Below are 23,754 nucleotides of genomic sequence, written 5' to 3'. Positions count from 1 at the left end.
TCAGATACCGCCGTACTGAGAACTGTCACAGGACACATGGGAAACGTGCGTTGCTTTCGTGTTTGGAGTGAGCGGGCGCGTTCTTTACCCTCGTGTGCATGAGCACTAATTTAAGGTACGTGGATCCCTCAAGAAACCTGTCTCATTTAAGCTCCATTCAGACAACCTCAAAGGATCTTGAAAGCACATCTCTCAAGTCTAGAAACGCCTCATTTGCTCGGAAGACGACAAAGCATGAAACAGGTGATCTAAGCAGAGATACTCACAGGTAGGATGTTAAAGGACTCAGGTCACTCGGCACGGATGATAATCCTTGTTCGGAGCAGTCCACCAGCAGTAAGATGCCATCCTCCTCGCACTGGCATGAGGACGGGCACTGCTTAACGCCACCCGACGGCCCGTGGGAATGGGCACCTGAGATGGCATGCAGGATCAGCAACACCCCCAACATGACAATGACTCCAACTTCTTGTCTTTATGTGGATGTTCTGTGTGTCAGTCCAGTCTCTCTTGAGGTGCAGCTCTGTCCGCTCTCAGCTCTGTGAAATGCTATCCCGAGCCTCGTCTCTGTAGATTTATTCTGTCACTTCAAACTCCCATGGGTGTTTGAGTCAGTCTGGGGGTTGCCCAGGTCTTCTCTCTCTCTCCCCCGTCTCATCTCACTTGGAAGACATTCACCTATTGTAGTGGGAGCTTGCAGCCTGCATGTGATTGGCTGGAGGTTTGTGAGGGCGTAGCTGCTGGGCTCAGCACTCCTCCTACTTTCTCCCGCGCGGTCTCTTTCTGCCTCGGGCAGCTGAAGCGGATGGTTAGATTGCAGCCAAAGACAGCGGAGACCAGACGCAGAGATCTATGTGAGCTCTAATCACTAAAATGAGTCTTGCCTTCATCTGTCTTGTAAAGGTACCACGTGCCTTCCATTATGGTTAGGCTGAAAGAGAGTTCCAGCCTTGAGGTTTCGTGGAAAGTTCCCTCTTGATTCTGTTACACAGATTTAGACGTCAAGCGCAGACCACTTCTCCTGCTGTTGATGGCCGTATAAATCATAGGTGAATATCGTTTTGCTCCATTGCTCTTGGAGCGACGCTTACATGGTGTTTTATAACCTGAACAACAATAATCGAGTTAAGCTGTGGGCTCCCCTCAGCCAAACAAACTTTACCGCAGGCCGGGGCATCCGCGTAGATCGTTCAGCATCTGATGAATAGTTCTGTTTGGGAATGTTTGGGAATATTCCAGATCCCTGAAGGATAAATAGTATTTATTTAAATATAAATGATTTTTTGCTATTAAGGGTCCTAACAGTAGCATCACTCGTGTGTACTTTATAACAATATAGTGTACAACTTTGTTCTTGGAAAGCCTTGTAGGTTTTCCTTTGAGTTTGTGTGTGTACGACTCCACTTTAAACGGATAGTTTAGCCCGAAATCGCAACCCTCGTGTTGTTCCAAAACCACTTGACTCTCTTACTTCTGTGGAAGACAAAAGTTATCGTCTGACAGCCACATTCCAGCTTCAATTTCTTTTTTCCATACAATGAAAGGGAATGCGACTGCTGCTGTCTGTTTCAAACATTCAGCCTTTTAGATTTCACAGAGCAAGGTAGAGAGTGGTCCCATCCTCGTGATTGTGTTGTCATGCTTTGGATTTTGTATGTACTGGGTTGTTTGAGTCGTTTGGTTGCAAGTGTTATTATTATCGCCATCTATGCTGCCATTCATTTCCTGAGAAACAAGCTGTTGGGAGTCTTAAATGGGAGTGCTTGACAACATTATCCCTTGTCACTCTGCCTACCTCTGTCATTTTTTAAAAAGTTTGTTTATGTTTTTATTTTTGTTTTGTTTATGGAGGGTCATAATTGTTAGCGTGGACCCTTTCATAAAGCTGCAGCCAATTTGTGACAATCAAATAACATTAGTTTGAGCGCCCCGGTTGTTTCGCATTCATTTGAGTTGTTCCATCTGTCACAAAATCTAACTTTCTTTCAAGGAGTTTATGATTCGTACGACTCTGGCTTGAGGATCTGCAGTCCTGCTCATTGGTCTGATGTCAAATCATTCACAATGAGCTCAAATGAATTCCATTAATTCATTAAAATTCCTCAGCTGAGCCCATTTTCTGTGGAGCCTTTGTTACATTCCCTCAAAAAGCCCGGCTGAACTGTAGTCATCGTATTATCTCTTCATTATCCACACACACACACACACACGCTCACATGCCAAAAAACTCAGCTAGCGCAGCACACAGCAAACACCGGCAAAAGCCTGTTTTATAGGAAGATTTTTTTATTCATAGTTCACAACATAAAATTCTCATTGAAGTATATACATTTTCACGGAACTTCAGTTCAGCAAAAAATGAATGTAGAGAGCACAGTTCAGATAATTTGGTAGGTGGACAAACTTGATAAGAAAGGCTCGAGTTCATATCATATATTTTGTCTTGGGGAATCTGAGCACATTCATTATTGAGGTCTCTTAAACACGGCATGAAACATATTAGAGATTCCTAATGTCTTAGAAGGAAAATTTTGACTAAAGGGACCGTTCACCCAAAAATGTTGTCATCATTTACTCACCCTCCTGTCATTTCAAACCGTATGACTTGCATTATTCTGCAGAACACAAAAGAAGATATTTTGAAAAATGTTCAAGAGAAATGAATTGGTACCGTCGCTGTTTCTTTCTTCTTTTGTGTTATGCAGGAAAAATAAAGCCATCCAGGTTTGAAATCACAGGATGTAGGGTGAGAATGTTTTTTATTTTTGGGTGGACTTTCACATTAAGTTTTGTGCATGTTTTGCATCTGTTTAAACTCTTTAAAGGAATAGTTACCCAGAAATAAAACATTTGTCGTAATTTTTTCATCCTTGTGTTGTTGAAAACCTGTATGTGACAAAAGACGATACTTTGAGAAATGTCTCAGTGGTTTTGTATACATAAATGATGAAAGAACTTTCATTTGGGGTGAACTGAACTTTAACTGAAGAGAAAAACTGTGATCCTGTGATTTTTCTTTTACATGAATGTTAACACAATTCAAGGTAAATCTTTATTTACACACACAGTCGAAGTACAGACTGATGTTTGTGTTGTTCTGCAGAGCGTGAATGAATCTCCTCTCATTATTTCTCGTGAAGAGCGAAACTGAAAGAGCGAGAGATTCTGAAAGGCCCCGGTGCTGAAAAGCAGGGATTTGTGAACAATGTGCCAGAAGTAAAGAAGTTGAAAGTTAGATGTGCTGTCACCAAACACAGCTCTGCAAACAGTTCCCACCTCTGGGCACCTGCTCGTCGGAGGCCAAAACAGGGTTGGGTTACTTGTATGGCTGGAGCGACGGGGACCGCTGGAAGATCTGCCCCCGTCCCCTGCCCCTTGAGATCAAAGGCCTACACTCCCCTCTCAATCTCATATCCACCCTCCCCTACACACACACTCTCCATCCAGGCATCGGCAATCTTTTAAGGCACAAAAGGGAAGCAGTTACCTGGCTCTCACCTGTCTGAATCTGCCACAGGTTATTCGAGCTCTGTCAAGCGCGGAAGTCCATTCAGCGGCTGCATGATGAGAGGGAGAAACTGGAGACATGGTTCTACCCACTTACAGAGGCTGGGAACAGACAATTACTGGTGAACGCAGTCATCTCTGGCTGCTGTGACCACCTGCTCGGTTCACTTGAGGGGAACGTCTCAGGAAATAAAACCGCAGATACGTCTCCAGAGTTTCTACATCTGCAAATCGCCATGTCACTGTGCAGCACATTGCTCGAAATTTGTTTTTAAATTGACAAACATAGCAAATGCACACAAATAAACCATAAGAAGATATCTGTTGTATTCAGATGTTTTTCTAAAAGGAAATGATTGATCATCTTGTATGTGTTCCTCTCACCATCAAAATAGTCATCCTGTATTCCCCGATGTTGTAAAAACCCATATTCGACTTTTGAGGAACAGAAAAGAAGATATTTTGAGAAATGTCTCAAACAATGGAAATCAATGGGTTTCAATGTAGTGTGGTGAACAACGTTCTTCAAAATATCTTCTTTCTGCGTTTTGGGCAGTGAGAGTGAATTCAGGGGTATTTTGCTCAGGATAAACATCAGAGAAGTACACCAGAAGTCTTTATTTGCTGTCGATTCAATCCGTGTCTAAGAGAAACTTTTGAGAAGACGTCTTGTCCTGTTCTTTTGCTTAATCTTAGATATGCAATGCTGTGAAGTGCACTTTGAATCCGTGCAAGAATTCGCGAACAAGACAGTTTACAGCAGCGAGCTGAATTCTTGTCGGCTCGCTCATGAGAATCATATTCAAAGTGTAAAATACAGTCAGCTAGTATACGTCATAATGCATGTGCAGGTCAGAGCCCGCAAGAGAGAAGAGAAGAAATAAAAGAGTCTTATTTTTTAACCCACTTTATGTCTTGCCATTGGCACTCCAATTATAGAAGCTACTGTAAGGGGGGAAATGAATTAAACCGCAATAAATGTATCAAATTTTGATCGCTTCAATTATTTCCAGGCAAGAACTTGCACGTGTTATATGGCGGTAGGTATAACAGGTTATAGAGTATAAAAGATTGTGAGTGAAGATTGCAAATATTCTGTAAAAAGTTCATTTTAACGATAGGTCCATATTAGGAAATCAATTAAAACATCCCTAAAAATTGTACGTCACAAAATTAGAAATGTAGGGATACTACTTAGTGGTTGTTCTTTTATAATGTTGTAACCAGTTCATTAAATTATCTTTGAAAGAAAATTGTCTCTTGGTTCTTCGAACGAAAAATAAATGAGTTTTTTCTTATGCAGACAAGTTCATGTCATTTCCTCTTGGAAGAATTTGATAATAAATGTTTGCGTTGCAATCAAAATCTCTTTTGATCGCAGGTTTTGATATTCCTCTAAAACAGGAGACACGTGTGGTATTACTGGTTCTATTTCACAGAGGAAGACATGGGAGAAATAACTAAGGCCTACCTTTAAATGTGATGGAAACAGAGCTGACAGTATTATCAGATTATTTTGCTGTTGGATAAAACGTTACAATCAGACCATTAAAAAAGTATGACATTGCCTTATCCGGAAACAATTTTCGACATGAATGAAAGCTCAGATTTGAGTCGGTGATGAAAGGTGTGCTATTTATTTTACTGCAGTAATTTGTGTTTGGCAGATGATAAAACAGACAATGTTTTTTTTTTTAACTAGGCTATGTTAGATCCATCATTGTGGTTAAATGTAGAGGTAAACCTCAAAGCCTCAAAAGTTTCCTTGAAACAGTATTGTATCCAACTAAGTTACCTTCATAGCATTGCCTGACAGTGCACAAGCTGCATGAGATGCGCTTGTTAAGGTGTGGAGCTGTGTTTGGATTCACGGAGCAGATAGATTTACCATGAGAGGGAGAGACAGAAAGACACAGGTAAGTGATGATCGTATCTTGCATGCAAGCGATTAGAGCTCAGTTGGAATGTTAACACTGGCTGATAATATTTTACTGTCTCCATTTGATTCCAGCCAACCAGAACCAGAGAAAAATGATTGACCGGAAAGCAGGAGGTGTTTGTGTGTGTGTGCGTGCGTGTGTGTGTGTGTGAGAGAGAGAGAGAGAGAGAGAGAGAGAGAGAGAGAGAGGGAGGGAGAGAATAAACACTTCACCTCTTTAGCATTAGTATATTATTTGCATTAACATATGTTTGATAGAGCACATCAGTTTAGATTTTTATATAAATGTTGATAGTACACTGAAATCCTAAATCAAAGTTCACGAAGAACATTTTTGAGAAACTATGGTAAAATTGTGCCATTAGGTTCCACTAATATCTGAGCTTAAACGTTTAACATGAAAAGTTATGTATTACAGCGCCCTCTAGAGCAAAAGTACAAGAATGGCACAAATATGGAGTGAAGGCAACTTCTGTGCAAATGCATTTAATTGTCAACGCATTAACCATTTTAATTCATGTCTACATTCTACATTCATGTCTACATTTTCTACAAATTACAATTTCGGTTAGTTTATGCCAAGTCTTTGTATTTCGATTATGTTTGCACTTTTGGATTTAATAAAGTTAACTGTGTTTTGTGATGGGAGAAACCGAGCTTTGAATCAATTGAACAAATTGCTTTGCATAATGAGTCAGGGTGTCGACGAGTTCGAAACACCACGTTCTGGCGCCCCCTGGTGAAAATGTTGTAAAAGCATCGAGTTCACACACCAAACTCAATGACAACAATAAAACAATTGCTAACGTATAAGGTTTTAAATAAATTATAAATCCATGCGTTTTATTAAATATAAGTGATATTCAGAGCATTAACACACATTAATCGCTTTTCCCTTTTAGTCATGTTTTGTCATTAAAGCGGTGTAGACAGACGAGGAGGTAAAGTAAACATTATGTTATAAATCTGGATAAGGACATGTTTCCGTGTTAGGCCATACAAACGTAATCTTTATTTCCAGATGTTAATTGTAAGAATTCAAAAAGATGTTACAAATTTCGTTTTAAACCACACATTTTTTTACACTTTCTTTTCACTTACAGTAGGTGATTTTTTGCAAACAACCTCTTTTGAAAAGAAAAAGATCCTTATTCTCCACCACCATTGAAAATGGTTATTCTCTGATCATGCCCACAAAAGCCTTATAAATATCCTGTGGTTTTTAAGACTGGAGGACTTTTGATCACATCAAATGTCTTCTTTAATCACTTTTGTCTGTAAGATGTCCAGAAGAGTCAGTGTGAAGCACTTCATACATTCCTTGTCTATGAACATCATCTCCATGTCCATTCAATAAATCAGGGTGTTAGGGAGTGCATGTGTTTCAACTTTGATGAGGTGGTGACTTGTTTGTGTTTATAGTACAATTTGTCTAGATTTCGTGTCAGGTAGTCATCTTAAGATGACTACCGACCATAGATTTCTACAAACATATTTGATTCATATCTGTTTTATAAATCTGCATAGTACAAATTGACCACCTAAGTCAAAATCATAGTAGAGACACGTGCATGTGTTCTCTTTCATATCAACACCCCCTTGTGGTGAAACATGGGAGTTTCTAAACATTGATGCGAAACAAAGGATGTTCGAAGGTTCAAGAAATGTTTCGAAAGCCACAGAAATAACAACCGAACATGGGTCTAGATCTCTGTGATAAATCCACCGATGGCAAGTTTTAAGAACACATGTGCAGTTTTGCCTGTACTGTTCAGGGACCCGTTTCAGTAAGTAGGTTTAATGAAAACTTTGAGTATATTAACCCTGAAATTAGGGTATTTGTTTCAGAATGTGAGGTATGTCAAACCCGAGAAAGCAGTGGTGTTATATTCCTCTACCTTCCGTTTACACATTGTAATAGTAACAAAGGTTGAATGGGCCGGCGGGCCATGCACGTCACCAAGCATGCATTCACATTCCTGCCTGGGTGTTATATACTGTATGTGTTGCTGGGTTAATTACATGCATTCACATTAAGACATTTGGCAGACGCTTTTATCCAAAGCGACTTGCGTTGTATTATCCTATACATAGGTATCTGCAAACCCCTGGGATCAAACCCACAACCTTGCGTTGTTAATGCAATGATCTTACCACTGAGCTGCAGAAAACATGCGTGTGCCTCATGAATTATGTCAGGTGCATGATTATGGGATGTATCAAGCATCACCCCTCCTGTTCTGGCTTTCAGAACCTCACTGTGAGTGTAGGCCTACTTGGCAATCAGGGATTATTGTAACACTCTCGTAACCCCCGTTCTCTGAAACATCAAGAGATCCACCAGCTTTGCCCTGCTTGCTGCACGAGAAGCGAATATACTTACTTGAGAACAGCAGCACATGCAGACCTTATATGCTCTCAGGTATAAGGGGCTTGGGCCCCCATTTAAAATGAATTGGCTTAAATATTTTTAACTAAATAATAATGATTTTTGGTTTTGTGCCCCTAGAAATCTTTCAAAAAGTATTTTCAGTTATCTGGTCTGTTGTTCATCTAGATGAGAATGGTAAATTTTTCAATCACAAGTTTTATTTGCAATGTGATGATAAGAAATATCATAAGGTATTAAATAGTATTCCTACGGCTTTTGTTATGTTGGTTAAAAATACGTTGCCCATTGTATCCTTATAGATATTAATTTACCATTTTTACAAATAAATGGGAAAGATTTTACTAGGAATCTAAACAAACTAACACTAACTTGATTAAATCGTGATCAATTTCTCTCAAAACTCTGTGTAATCGAAATGTGTTTCGGCTTTTGTCAAAGAGCTCTATTAATAAATTAAGAACCATCTTTCCTTTCCTATACCTCCAAGGACGTACACTATGAAGTTTTTAAAGATATATCCTTCTTTAGAACTTATCAGATATAGGTTTAGTGTTTATCATATTAGTTGTATGTTTTGTGGTTCAGAAACTGGAACAACGGCACATTTATTTTTTTAATGTTTATAGCTTTTTGGTCTGATCCGTTTGCTTTTTCAAAAAATGTTATACTATTTGGAAATATTATGAAAGAGTTACACATTGGATTTTTGAGAAATATCGTTATCTTGGGGAAATGTTATAGTATTTCCATAAGTGTAAGTAACAAAACCATTGTATTGGATCTTTAAAAAATGGAATTACTGTAAATCTTTAAGTAAAATTAAATCGAAAGTTGGGAAAAAGTGATTTTACTTTATTGAAGAATTTGAGCTGTTAGGCCACGTGCTCAGTTTGCCTTCTTATATACTTTTGAAATGCCTCGTTGTATTTCTGCATAATAAAAATAAAATATAACTGCAAGCAGTAATAACGGGTTTCTCGTCATCTGACCCATCCAAGGCACTGTGACATCATTGAACAGGCTCAGGGGGCACTCCCCAACACACCCACGACGGATCAAAGTCCTACACACAGAAAAATGACAGGATTAAGCAGCAATCCTCGGGTAGATGAGACGGGAATCACGCGAAGCTCATAAGTGTGCAGTCTCAAACATTCCTTCAGGGTTCTTAATATGTTTTATTCTACTTAATTGCAAGTCAGTTGGATTATTTATTAAGGAGTAGCAACCTTTAACGTACATTCTTCACGTTAATATAATAAAGGACCCTGTAATGGTCACACAACAAAAAAACTCAACATGTTTTTAATCATTATTGACCTAGAGAGTCCAGAGAATTGTACCGTGGTGGAAATTTTGAAATTGCTTGAAAATCAAAGAACTAGTTAGCAAAAGTACGTTTTTAACATCGTCACCGATAACTCGTGAACCGTTTGATTGACATCAATGGATCAAGAGGCAAAGTTGTTCAGAATGTGGAGAACTATCGTATGATATCAATAGTTTGTGTGTATGTCAAATGTCATGTGATACAAAATTGTTTAAGTAATGAAATACGCGTCAATTTTGCCATTTCTACTGGTCTAGCGCCACCTAGTGTCCAAACGCCACCTTTTTGTAGAGTGATGGTCTACACATATGTTCCAAGCCCCATGATGATGTCTTAATCCGTTATGGATTTATGGCCATTTTAATGTGATAGGCTCCGCCCAGTTCAGTTTTTGCCCCCCCCTACCTTGTATGAATACAAATTACAACTTTTTTTCAATTATTATTTACATGCACACTCCACAGAAGTCATCTGCATTGGTTTGGTTCCGTTCGGTTGAAAAACCAAGGACTAGTTCGCGAAAGTAGGTTTTTGACATCATCAGCGATAACTCACGAACCGTTTGATCGACAGAAGCGTGTCCAGAGGCAAAGTTGTTCAGAATGAGAGGAGCTATCATATGATGTAAACAGTTTGAGTATATGTCAAATGTCATGTGATACACAATTGCTTAAGCACTGCAAAAAACGTTTTTTCGCCCCCAGTGGCCGAATGAGTTCATATTTCTTACAGACCTTCAGGACCACGAGTCGAACAAGCCCTGCGAGTGTCGATTCGATCGGCCCCCGTTAACCCAGTGTAATGAGCAGGGCCGGAGTGGGGCCACTTTTCAGCCCGGGAGTTTCAGGCCCAAAACTGGCCCACTTTTTCCATGGTGGAATTCCAAATTAGCATTTTTTCCTATTTGGATAAATGAAGCAACAGTTCAGCTCTTCCTATTATTTGTAGTTTTTTATTAATATGATGGGTTAACAAATAATATAAAGGTTAAATAATAATTCACAGAAGAAGTTAACAAAAAATATTCCACAAGGATAGGTTGATAAATTAACAAAAGCAGAAATAAATAAATAAAGCATTTGAAATGTATCCCAATCCCACTCTTCCACAAAGAGGCATATTGAACTAATGTTTACAGTTCAAGTTAACAAAAAATATTCCACAAGAATAGGTTGATAAATTAACAAAAGCAGAAATAAATAAATAAAGCATTTGAAATGTATCCCACTCTTCCACAAAGAGGCATATTGAACTAATGTTTACAGTTCAAGTCACAGTACTGTTTATGGTTACATTGCGAATAGCACCAACAGCATCAGTAGCCGCCTAAGCAGTGCACTGGTTTCAGCCACTTTATCGATAACGGTGTCGTTGCTAATAGACATGTAGATTTCCTTCTCTGTGCACATTAACATGAAAGCCTCCAAGTTGTCCTGACTCAATGAGCTTCGTAGCCTATTCTTCACAAATTTTAAAGTTGAGAAGCTTCTCTCACATGCAACCTGTGTGATGGACAAAGTCAACAGAAACTTATATGCTAACCCAATCACATGATAAGCATCTGTGAGAAGATTATACTGTGAGAGTATTAAATGGACAAAAATGACACAGTTTTAGCAGGAGGAACAGGTCCTGCTTTCAAGTTCCAGCTCTGGTTCTTCCATATATGGGAGTCCACCACTATCCTCCTGACCTTCATGTGTCACCTCACTACATGTCCTGACAGTATAACCTTCAAGAGAGGCCTGTTTCAGTCTGTCCCACTGGTATGCCAGGCTAGAAAGCGCAGTCTGTAATGTGCTAACAGTAGCTCTGTCATCAAACCTAAGCAGACATTTGCTGATTTCCTGGAGTGCTGAGTTAGGGAGCCCATTTATCTTTATTTCAGGAAAGTTTTTAGGGTCAAGACAAGCTAAATCTGAGGCAAGTTTTGCATTTGCTGAAAACCTCCTATCTATGCTACCTGCCAAAGTGTCCAGAATAACATTATGGACATTCACCTCAAAGGCAGCATCAGATGAGGCTACTGGTTCATCATCTAAAAGCTCTCCTGGCATTCTTTTCTTTTTTCGGACACGCTTCTCTGGAACTCACCTGTATTGCATAACAAAAAGGGCATAAGGGCATATACCACGGGGGTCAGACTCAGATTAGGCAGTAGGCCGGATTTGTTGGAATGAGACCTCATGGGGGCCGTCATTACCAATTTTTTTCATATTTTATTTAATATTTCCAAATTTATTCAAAAATAATGCTTTTTAATCAAAAACGTAATACCTACTCTCAGATAAATGAGGCCTATGATTAATCAGATGCAAACAGAAATATAAAACCAGTCTTAATTGAAAGAAAACAAGTTGACAAAAAGATTGAATCCAATATTGGGTGATTATATAGCATAACAAGTGATTTATAAGCTATTTTTTGTAGGCCGGTCATTTTGGACTGTGAACACAAAAAGTGTTCAATACAATACAACACAATAGGGTTTTGAACACAACCTGAGGGTTAAATAACTTTAATTCATATTGTTTATTCTGGTATCCTCTCTACCTGTCCCTGTAGTCATCATGGCCTCCTCATTTTCAGCGGGGGACTTGCTTATCTGCTGCTCAGAAGCTAAAAAAAATAGGTAAAGGTCATTTAACTGCATACACAGATCAAGCTAGAGTTTGTTATCAATATTAAATTGCATAATATTTGCAAAGTCTATGAATCGCCATGTATTGGGTGATACAAAAAAAAGTTTTTATTAAATCTTATATTTTGTGAATAGGTTGACAATGATACAACTGTATTAGCCGAATAATTATGTTGCAGCGTTGCTAACGTTAATGCTAATCATGAATAGGCCGGTCTCTCTTTACCTGCTGTTGCCACTTGTGTTTGTTGTCCTCTTGAAAACAAATCCGTGAGTTTAGCACATTTGGCAGCATCCTCCTCCAATGCTTTTCGTTTTTTTAACCTGGCTTTTTCAGCCCTCCTGGCCTCTTCCTCCCATCCATCCTCCCTGACGCGTACCGTCACGATAGGGCCGGCCCGGCCAGCTATCGTACCTGAGAAAACGTTTTGGAAAAGACGCGCTGTGGACTCAACCAACTCTATGGGAGGGGGAGGGGAGAACTCCCTCACATGGTACAACCTATACAGAGGCTGCGCGCTGCGGTGTCAGAATGTTGAACGTGTGTAGCCTAATGTAACTAACTATTTGTCACAAATGATATTTGATTATTGTGAAGAGAGGAAAGAAAAAAAAAGAAAAAAAAAACTTGACCGGCCCAAAAGTGAAGCGGCCCACCGGGAATTCTCCCGAGTCTCCCGATTACTCACCCCGGGCCTGGTAATGAGTGCTCAAAATTCATTGGCCGATGGCGGCCACGTTTTTTGAGAAACGCCAAAGTAATAATAAGTCGATCGGGGCAAACGGTTGCGTAGTTTTAACCCTTTTCGAGTTCTTTGCTATTATAGCGCCACCTAGTGGCCAAACACCGAGTCTTTTTTATTGTGACCCCGGACTAAGGGTCTACATATACGGTCTAAGCCCCGTGAAGATAGTTCAAACGGTAGACGAGTTATGGTCATCTTAGTGAAATAGGCTACTTCCAGTTTTGATGTTTTGATGCCCCCTAGCAACCCTGAATCGAAACTTCAACTTTTTTTCAATGAATATTTACATTCACACTCCACAGAATTCATCAGCGTTGGTTTGGTTCCGATCGGGCAAAAATCCAGGGACTAGTTCTTTTTTTTCATAAAACGCTAATTAGCGGAATATTTGCATACCGGAAATGAAATCGGAGATAGCCATTTTTTAAGTTTGGAGCCAAGGATTCGAATGACACCAAACACTGTTGTGCGACATCCGGTTTACGAGCATTGAGCCCAAACGCATTGGCCATCGCTGTAGCGCCACCTATGGGCCGATTTGGCTGGTTCACTGTAAAAAGTCTCGAGTTTCTACGACTTACGGTTTGGGCTGGGCGACGCGTTTTAAGGCGGAAAAATAATAAGAATAAAAATCACTACAAAAACAATAGGTTTTCAGCCCTTCGGGCTCGAAACCTTAATTAATTAAAATACATAGTATCAACATGACGCGAGCAGTAGGTGCTGCCGGAGTCGCTTGCATCCAACTCGATGGTCCTAGATAACATAACTGAAGAGTCGGGCTGGAGAAGGGATGCTGAAATGAGATATGACGATTTAACTATTTATAGAGCTCGCTCTTGATTTGATAGGACTGGTGACGTAATCGCTAATGACGTGCAGGTGCGTAATTATCCGCACGTGCTCCTCCCGAACTTTTTTAATAAAACATAAGTTTGTGGTCGCAGGACAGAACAGGTCGTACCGTCGTAAGGATGAAAGCGCAAGTCTTCTGCGTGCTTTGCGGTTTATTATGTCTGCTGAAGCCAGGAGCAGCCGATGCTCCTCCTCCTCCAGGACTAAACCGCTCAGGTGAGAACATTCGTGGTCTTTTGGCGCGTGTCTTACAGCCCCATGCCACGGTGTCCACGGTGGGTGACACGGGAGGGTGTGTGTATCTTCTGTAGTGCAGGGCTCTAGTTTTGAGCTTTGCGGCTTGGGGTGGGAACGGGGTCCGGTCAGAAAAATATATGCAAATATATTTTGATTTAATTCAGCGTTTCTTAGTTCAGGGGAGATAATGGTTAGTGTTTGTTGGTAGCAGGTTTCGAGGCCTTCTGCACAGGGGTTGGTGGATCCCATTGTGATGAATGGCCATCGGGTTGACCACTCTGCTGGGGATCTGTTTCTGATAAAGATTGAACTGGCGAACACCTGCCGTCATGTTATTCAAAAGAAATGAAGTGTTTAATCTTCCGCAATGCATTTTTACCACAGTAAAGCCGGGAGTGTGTCCCAGCAGAAGGTCTGAAATGGGATTGTGTGCAGAGTTGTGTTCCAATGACTGGGAATGCCCAGGAAATGGGAAGTGCTGCAGTAATGGATGTGGGCATCAATGTACCACTCCAAAAACAGGTAATAAAACGCTGACAAATCTGTATGAGCCCTCGGAGTGTCACTGCCTGCATAGCTGTGGAGAAATGTTGTGCTATGTGATCTTTGTCCACATTATGATCACCTCAGAAGAAAGTTGTGGTGCATATCCACTGCTGGACATTATCTAGAAACTAGTAAATCGTTTTTAAAATTCAAATGTCTGTTAAACAACTGAAACAAATCACTGCAGATATGAAGTACCAGTGCTTTGGGTTATTCAAAAGAAATGAGGTGTTTAACCTTCCGCAATGCATTTTTTACCACAGTAAAGCCGGGAGTGTGTCCCAGCAGAAGGTCTGAAATGGGATTGTGTGCAGAGTTGTGTGCCAATGACTGGGAATGCCCAGGAAATGGGAAGTGCTGCAGTAATGGATGTGGGCATCAATGTACCACTCCAAAAACAGGTAATAAAACGCTGACAAATCTGTATGAGCCCTCGGAGTGTCACTGCCTGCATAGCTGTGGAGAAATGTTGTGCTGTGTGATCTTTGTCCACATTATGATCACCTCAGAAGAAAGTTGTGGTGCATATCCACTGCTGGACATTATCTAGAAACTAGTAAATCGTTTTTAAAATTCAAATGTCTGTTAAACAACTGAAACAAATCACTGCAGATATGAAGTACCAGTGCTTTGGGTTATTCAAAAGAAATGAGGTGTTTAACCTTCCGCAATGCATTTTTTACCACAGTAAAGCCGGGAGTGTGTCCCAGCAGAAGGTCTGAAATGGGATTGTGTGCAGAGTTGTGTGCCAATGACAGCGAATGCCCAGGAAATGAGAAGTGCTGCAGTAATGGATGTGGGCATCAATGTACCACTCCAAAGACGGGTAATAAAACACACTGCCTAAAATCTGTATGAGCCCTCGGAGTGTCACTGCCTGCATAGCTGTGGAGAAATGTTGTGCTGTGTGATCTTTGTCCACATTATGATCACCTCAGAAGAAAGTTGTGGTGCATATCCACTGCTGGACATTATCTAGAAACTAGTAAATCGTTTTTAAAATTCAAATATCTGTTAAACAACTGAAACAAATCACTGCAGATATGAAGTACCAGTGCTTTGGGTTATTCAAAAGAAATGAGAGGTTTAACCTTCTGTGACATATTTTTTACCACAGTAAAGCCGGGAGTGTGTCCCAGCCGAAGGTCTGAAATGGGATTGTGTGCCGAGTTGTGTGCCAATGACAGCGAATGCCCAGGAAATGAGAAGTGCTGCAGTAATGGATGTGGGCATCAATGTACCACTCCAAAGACGGGTAATAAAACACACTGCCTAAAATCTGTATGAACCCTCTGAATGTCATCTTTAGTGTCACTGCCTGCATAGCTGTGGAGCAATGTTTGCTTTGTGCCATTTGTCCACATTATTTTCTTTATGTATGTTGTGTCTTGAATTTGACGCGGGTCTAATATCCAATCTGTCCATGCAGTGAAACCTGGTTGGTGTACTCTTTGGATGAGGACTCCAATGTGTATCGGCTAGTAACCTACAGAACAAATGTTGCCCAACCACCAGCGCTTTTGCATGCATGAGCCTTGCTGACTTAAAAGTTGTGGAGACAATGATTTTTCATAACTTTTACATGAAGCCATTACGTTGACTACTCTCTTTAGGGGATGTGATGTTTTGCCTTGTGGTTACCACCAAATAAACTTTATGGATCTTGTAAACCTTGTTTCTGTGGTGAAAATTTGTTTTATTAAAACATTGGTATTTTTGGTATGCCAGTGCACATTTGTTCTCTTGTGTAACATCTTATTGGCATCAGTGCTTGGGAATGTGATGGCTCTTTTCCCCCAGACCAACTGTGCAGAACATTTGTGGTAAATGAAAGCTCTCGGTTTCCATCCTCCGCAGCAAGAGGCAAACCAGGAAAAATCATGACCGTGAAACACTGACATGAACCATCACATGTGCAGCAAAGAATCTACACCCAAATGAAAAACTTTTCTGTTTGACTGAGGTCAACATGCACAAAATCTATAATGTTTACATTTAATGGTGTACGGCAGGTGTACATTTTTGTGAAACAAGCTAGTCAAAGCTAAGTTTATTCCAAATGACTGTTAAAGACCTGGTTCACAAGTGTAAATTAAACAGTATGACTTATTCCGCGGAACAAATATATTTTTAATGTTGAAAACTGGCACCCATTAACTTGCATTGGGATTGTATCCATACAACAGAATTTGGCCTGTAATGTTCGGATACCAACTTTCTTCAACATACTGTTTTGTGGCAGAGGTCATACAGGTATGAAATGACAATTTAAACCGTAGAATCTGATGTTAATTTTGTTTTTATAAACTCATACACGCACATTGCATATCAATTATTGGTAAATATACATGTTTTTGTTCTGTGCAAATTAAATTGTATTTATAAACTTGTGTATTATGTAAACGGTTTTATACAGGATGCAAATCATCGTTTGATTGTGACGTTCATTCACATTTAAGGGCTTTCACTTTCAAACAGTACAGCACAACCGCAGCCAAATGGACTTGTTGGTGATCGTTCACCCAAAAAAGAAAATTGTCATCCTTTAACTCACCGTTTTGTCATTTCAAACCTGTATAATTTTCCTTCCACAAACAATATTTAAGAAAATTGGTAGCCAAACAATGCTGGCACCCAGTAACTTCTATTGTATAGATGCAAAACCAATACAAGTGAATGGGTGCCGTTAACAAATCTCGAAATATCTTGTAATGCAGAAGAATTAGTTATTAAAACTTGAAATGACAATGGGGTGAGTAAAATGGCAGAATTAACATTTTTGGGTGAATTGTCACTAAAGATCACATTCTTCCTCAAAATGCTTTAAGGCAAAAAACAACTCTGCTGCATGTACATATTGTTCCCGGCGCACATTAGTTTCTGTTCAGTTTATTATGGGAAAGTTGGACTGATTCAGTCATCCGAATCGAATAACACAGTTATGTGTTGTGCCTGCAAAAACTGCACAAAATAAAAACGGTTTTGTAGAAGCGACAGCTATTTAAATATCAGTGCATCACAGCAAATGGAACATATTTTCTTCATTCCTAGCAAGTTTCCATCTTCAGTAGTTACGTTGTACCGCCTGTGCTTCAAAAATGCTTGCTCACGCTCCAAAAGGGTGAGACAATTTAACATCACATCTCCCCATTTAGATTTTTCCCAGATGCCTGAGCAAATCTTACCATGCATTTGATTGCTGAGATCCACGCTTCTCAAAGCAACATTGCAAAACCAACAAAAATATAAAAACAAACAATTATGCTAATCCATATGTCACAAAAAGGAACTCATTTGTTCAACATAAGCTCAAAACAGTCCTTCTGCTTCAAGTCCCACCAGGATTTAAAAGCATATTAAAGCTCAAGTATCTGTAGTTTTAGCGTCAAGATTCTCTCAGCTGCCTAATATATATGTTTTAGACATGTTCTCTGGAGTTAAGTCAACATCGGGACTCCCCTGATACGACGGATCAGGTTGGCCAGTCGTTTTGCCAGGGGCAGGCTCGGCTCATCCACCTGGAATGTGCGGGTCAGCAAGTTGTAAAAGGAGCCGTATCCCACCGCGACCACAGTGCAGGTGAGACAAATGACGTTGTAGGGCATGCTGAAATCAGGCGTAGGTAGATTTACCAACAGGGGTTCGGTGTAGACTCGCATGAAGTAGTTAGACTCCTCTTTAACTGGGAAACTGGAAGTACATTACAAAGTTATTAACAGGAATAAAATAAATCTAGTAATAGTAGTTTTTGCACTTACAAACTGCTAAACAACGGATGCTCTTGGGTGACGTTAGTGTCCATTGCAACCATACTTGGCACTAGGGCGCTGATGACAGAGGATCTACAAAAACATTTATGAGTTATGCAAATGTATTACTTCCATATTTTAAGTTCAAACTGAACAAACAAAGCCAACATCAAAAGTCATACCCAACATAGAAGCCATGATTTGGGTCCGGGGGGTACTCGGTCCATTTAAGCAGGGCTCTTTCAAACTGTACAGTGACCTCAGTCACAGAATGAGGTGGTAGCTGGATCAGCATCTCTAGTAGATGAGGACGCTGGCGGTCTTTAGAGGGTTGGTAGTGAATGTAACCTTTAAAAATAAAATATATGATATAATATAAATAAGACGTGTTGATAAATTTGGTAAAGTGACACAGATACCTCTGATGCTGTGGGAGCCTAATTTCTACTCACTGGGTTTATTATCACGAGACTTGCTGGTGACCTTAAGGGTGTGAATGTATAACCGCAGGTACCAGGGCACAGAGTCCAGCAGAAGTACCGGAAAAGCCCGGAATGGGTGGTTATTGTAGACGAGAGTGTGGATTTCCCCTGTTTGCAAGCCAAAACCGGCCACATAGCGCTCCACATGTAGCAGAGCACGCAACATGTCACCTAAGGCAGAATTGGAATTAAAGAAATCACAGAATATATAAAAGGGGGCGTGCAAAGCCATTTCTTGCTTACAAGTGTAGGATTTTCATGCTAAACATGAGCAAAGTGTCAAAAACAAGATTTTCTATGCAAAATACAGCCCTGCAGCGTTCTTTTAAACAGTCTCCTTTTATTGAGTATCCCTTTAATAATCCTACCGTTGTCTCCTTTCCAGCGGAGCAGAAGATTGAGTGAACGTAACTGTCCAAACGTGTCAGCTTTAGTCAGGTCGTACACTGAATACGTCCTGCGATCCCCCAGCACAACAGCTTGACTGAGGACAGGAGTGGCAGGGCTCAGCTCAAACAGCTCCCCCTGTTATACAAAATCACAAATAAAACAACATACAAACAGCATCTTCTAAGAATTAAAAAAGCGCTCACTGACGGAAGCACGGAAAATATATCTTTGTCTTTGGTTTACCTCAGGGTTGTCTGTGATATCCACATAAACTTTACTAGAGGAAGCAAGAGGACAGGCCTCCGTCAGAGTTCTAGAAAACATCTTAAACAGGGACCATTCTGTGAAAACATCATGACACATTTAAGAAGCACAGCACTGAATGAATGTTCCTCAAAACTGATGACGAATATCTGTAACTTCGGTGCCAATAACATAAAGCAATGACTGTTTTTAGGGTAATAACAAATTATGTTATCCAGCTGTCGAACACAAATAAGGAGGAAAATCAGTATATTTTTTGCTAGCTCTTTTAGTTCATTTTAGTTTTTTATCAATTAAACTTAAACATTAAAAATAAATCTACAAAACATTTATTTATGTGTTTTTATTTTTCATATAATATAACTTACAGAATAAATATATAATACAATAAATTAAAACGACAGTATAATTTCCCTAAATAAAACGTAAGCACAATTGAACTAAAATGAGGGAAGAAATTAGTCAAACCTGGTATTAATTGATATTAACCAATCGTGGGAACGAATTATTTTCGTGGCCATGATATAATAATCCCCCCCAAAGAAAACAAGAAAGCATTTTGACACAGAAGAGACAAAAAAAGTTCACTATTTATTTTGCGATTACTCACCCTTTTTGCCTTGACCTGAAGTGTACAGATCAAACACAACATTGAGAGTTTGCCTCAGCTCTAATGCTGGTCTTTCACACTGCTCGTCCTGAAAGAAACAATTCTTAACTTATTAAACAGTAAATATTTTGTGATTTTTGTGGTTATGGAGTGTCCAACAACAAGTTTACGTACATACACGGTGTAAAACACTTTCATTTACTAGGCAATATGCAGTCATTATTACCTTACTTCTTGACTGACTCTCAAATGATTTGTTTGGCGATTAATATCTAATGATGTCTAATCCCCTCCTTTCTGTAAGCCTACTCTAATCTGATTGGTCAGATGGTCTAGTCTGCTGTGATTGGTCTACAGCATCACAAATGGAACATAGGCGGGCATTACATCGAGTGACGCAAATCCAACACGGAACCGAGATTAGAACGACAGACGACTCGTTCTTGTGATTAGGAGTCGACTCCTTTTTACTCAAGCCACTGAGTTTGTTATTCTTTACCTTTCGGCTTTACATCTGCTTACATTCACACACAGCAACATTTCACACTGCATGAAATGTAATTTTAAGGAGATTGTGATAGTTACTCTCTAACAGAAATGAGCCAGACAGAGTTCAGTCTGTGCCACGATAAAATGTGTCTATTGTTTTTGAACTTTTTCTCAACAGTGCAGGAACTGAAAATCCGCTCACCTGACAGACAGGTCTGATGTGGACAGCCTGGGAGTGGAAACTACTGTGGAACAGCTTCTCTGACTTCATGAGAACAGCCAGACCTGCCTACAGAAAATACTTGAACTATAAACTTGAACTGTTGGGTCATTGGAACCATGAAGAACATTTAATCACATTACATCATATCCCCATTATATTTGTTTTACTATTCTGGATTAAGGTTATTTTAGTTTACGTTTCTGTTCCTTAAAATCAAATCAAATAAAGAATTATCAGAATAACCTAAACAGAACAAAAAAATCAAAATGTTGCCCCAGTTATAAACTGAAATAAGCACTACAATTATATTAATAAACAAAAACTAAAATAAAAGATTAATCTCTTATAGCAACATAAAAAATAAACAAATACAATGTAAAATGACAAAAGCATATACCATAATTGCTATAACTTTAACTAAAATGAATATAAAAATCTAAAAATAAATAGGTTATTTAAAATATTCATAAAACAAACTATAATGACTCTGTTCTGGATATAATGTTACTATAGTATAACCAAATGTTATTAAATGTGACTGTTAGAACCTTAGAACCACATGGGAGTAGTTTCTTCCACGGCGTCAGATTCTCAGTGCAGACGATCTCACGTGGTAATGTTGCGTAGCGTAAAAAACGATGATCTGTAGCTACACAGTGAGAAAAATGACAAATAAAGAACATGAAGATGACAAGAGAACAGTGCTAGTGTCAAACATGCTTTCAGGAAGATGCTTTTCACCCAAAAAATAAAAACTCTGTCATCATATATTCACCCTCATGCGGTCCAAAGCCTGTACATGACCCTTTCTTCTGTGCAACACAAAAATATATATTTTCTCAGTGGCTTTGTCTTCATACAATGGATGTCAATGGGGTCCAATGTTGTTTGGTTACAAAGATTCTTAAAAATATCTTCTTTTGTGGCGAAAGAAAGTCATACAGGTTTAAAATGACATGAGGGTGTCATTCACTTCTGATATTTTGCTCTGTTCAGCTGTGTTAAATCACCAACAGTTGCTGTCATGGTCGATTCCACTACAAAATGCCAGCTCTCACTGAAAATAAGGCCATACCATTTCCCAGACCCAGGGGTTTAAAAGAAGCACTGGGCTGAACTGTGTTGGTTGTGTCGATGAAGTTCAGAGACGCACAGAAGATTCCAGAGAGGACATTGGTAAGCTCCTTCCAGTTTTCATCCACACTGGAAAGCAAGACTATTAGTTTTCTTTCATTTCAAATGACAGTATAACCAAGTTACAGTGATAGTAATCATGCTATAACAATCTGGCCACAAAAACATCCACTTACTCAGCGACAGTGTCATGGAACCACACCCACAGCTCTGCTCCAGGTGGAGAGGGGATGAAGGGCTGACCCCACTGCATGGTCCTCCAGAAGCCCTGCGTGAAGGAGATGTGCAGCTCCCGCACTGAAAACTTGGAGAGCACTTGGCCGAGGGATTTGGGGAAGAGCCGGTAGTGGGAAACTGCAAAAATGGACAATTCATGAAAACAAACACATGGTAATACCTCAGATTAACTATGCTGGACATGGCAAAGACTAATATACATATAGTTATAATTTCCATTAAACCATTACAATATTCATTCATGTAGTGTTGTTTAGGCTTTGTGTCAGTAATATTTAAAAGTGTATATCCACCCAATAACATTCCACCAACAGAACTCAACACATTCCCAGTATAGACCCACAGAGTGCACGATAGCTTCCGTAAATAAGATTCCCATTATAATAATTACATCTATTAGAATGTCATCATTAAGTACTATGACTACAGACCAAAACCTTGGACACATTTGACTTGTTTTGCGTATTTTTAGAAGTGATACTTCACCCAAAAATGAAAATTCTGACATCATTTACTCACCTTCGAGTTGTTCCAAATGTGTATAAATGTATTTGTTCTGATGAACACGGAGAAAGATATTTGGGCATAATGCTTATAACTAAACCAATCTCAACAACCATTGACTACCATAGTACTACCAAAATACAAAGACAGTCAGAAGTGCCCCAGAGCTGTTTGCTGTCCTACATTCTTCAAAAAAAGTCTTCTTTTGTGTTCAACAGAATAAACAAACTGATAATAGTACTAATATAATATAGTAATAACAGTACTTTTTCCTACTATGGGGGTGTTAAGATCTGTTTGGTTATAAGCATTCTTTCAAATATATTTCTCCGTGTTCATCAGAACAAAGAAGTTAATACACATTTGAAACAACTCGAAGGTGAGTAAGTGATGACAGAATTTTGGGGTGAGGTATCACTTTAAAAAGTATCCCTGAATGCACCTCATTCCATTGGTTGCCAGGTAATCTTGGCAAAGGATGGAAGGAACAGAAGCTAAAATATACATTTTGCTCTGTCAGTAATGTTAAGATTCGATTTTTACGTCTAAAATGTGTAATAATTAAGAGTGCAAAATGTAGATAATATAAACAATACGTTGCGTTTAGAAAAGCATCCACAAATGCAGCGACATTGATCACACACCCTTATTTCCCTCCTGTAAGTCATCTGTGTCCCATAGCGTGCGGAACTGGAAGCTTGCATAGATGTCCCCAGACTGCAGGGGTTTGATGATCAACTCCTCCTGAAACTGATCTTTCGGTGCTGGTCTGAAAGACTCGCTGTCTTTCGCCTCGACCGATTTGTCCATCTCGACACCTGTCGACAGCCATTGCCTTTCGTCTTGATTATTTCCACTGATGTCACTTTTCACCTCTCGAATCGCGTCGCTTTGCTCTTCTCCTGTATTATCGCTTGATTTTTCACAGCTACTGCGATACTCCGCAACAGAAAACAGCAAACTGTATAACAAAAACAAAACGCATCTGCGCGCTGCCATTTTTGCTTCTGCTTCCTGACGCGACGCTTCCTGCATGTGGAAGACGACAGGAGACCAATGAGAGTAGAGCTTGTGAAATCTGACCAATGACAAGGCGGGTGACTAAAAACCGACCAATGGGAGCAAAATGGTTAAATCCACACTTGGATGGAGACAGCTAGAAAGCTAAAACCAGTCATTTTTTCATCACCTCCACACAAACTCATTACCTCTGGACCTCTGTTTTTAACTGACATTTCATGCACTTGCCGTGTTATAAATACAAATTAAGCTATTCATATTAATTATGCAATTACTGAGTCGTTTATTATTGCAAGTACAACTGCATCAGAGAAATCTCTTCGTTGTAATTACAGAACTGTGCCTGAGGTGTCGCTGTTTACTGTCAATAGCGCTCTCTAGCAACACGAGCTGTAATATCCTAAAATGATGTCTTCGTTTAGCATACGCTGTAAAAACATGTCTAAAATAGACATTCTG

At 39.6% G+C, this 23,754-nt stretch overlaps 3 protein-coding genes across 3 annotated transcripts in view; 1 reads left to right on the top strand and 2 right to left on the bottom strand.

The window, feature by feature from the left end:
- lgr6 (leucine-rich repeat containing G protein-coupled receptor 6) overlaps positions 1 to 661 on the bottom strand; it is a 78,957-nt gene extending 78,296 nt beyond the window's left edge. Inside the window, exon 1 of the mRNA XM_079477866.1 lies at positions 267 to 661. Within this exon, the coding sequence (XP_079333992.1) occupies positions 267 to 451 (185 nt within the window). The 5' untranslated portion in view covers positions 452 to 661. The remainder of the gene's footprint in view (positions 1 to 266) is intronic.
- A 12,749-nt stretch (positions 662 to 13,410) lies between these two features.
- Positions 13,411 to 16,015, top strand: wfdc2 (WAP four-disulfide core domain 2). Its single transcript, XM_079478795.1, has 6 exons — positions 13,411 to 13,626; positions 14,032 to 14,169; positions 14,457 to 14,594; positions 14,882 to 15,019; positions 15,311 to 15,448; positions 15,623 to 16,015. Exons 1-6 carry the CDS (start codon positions 13,530 to 13,532, stop codon positions 15,673 to 15,675), a joined length of 702 nt encoding a protein of 233 aa, XP_079334921.1. The 5' UTR covers positions 13,411 to 13,529; the 3' UTR covers positions 15,676 to 16,015.
- Positions 15,872 to 23,307, bottom strand: pigt (phosphatidylinositol glycan anchor biosynthesis, class T). The gene is made up of 12 exons (XM_079478794.1): positions 22,920 to 23,307; positions 21,711 to 21,888; positions 21,476 to 21,603; positions 20,949 to 21,049; positions 20,380 to 20,466; positions 19,689 to 19,776; positions 19,058 to 19,155; positions 18,793 to 18,949; positions 18,395 to 18,595; positions 18,125 to 18,290; positions 17,952 to 18,035; positions 15,872 to 17,883 (listed from the first exon to the last, which is right to left on the bottom strand). Exons 1-12 carry the CDS (start codon positions 23,272 to 23,274, stop codon positions 17,631 to 17,633), a joined length of 1,896 nt encoding a protein of 631 aa, XP_079334920.1. The 5' UTR covers positions 23,275 to 23,307; the 3' UTR covers positions 15,872 to 17,630.
- Positions 23,308 to 23,754: the final 447 nt, after the last annotated feature.

The sequence above is a fragment of the Barbatula barbatula genome, assembly GCF_947034865.1.
Source record: "Barbatula barbatula genome assembly, chromosome: 17".
In the NCBI taxonomy this organism is placed as follows: domain Eukaryota; kingdom Metazoa; phylum Chordata; class Actinopteri; order Cypriniformes; family Nemacheilidae; genus Barbatula; species Barbatula barbatula.
Note: the sequence above shows the minus strand (reverse complement) of the source record. Positions and strands in the feature narration are given on the sequence as shown.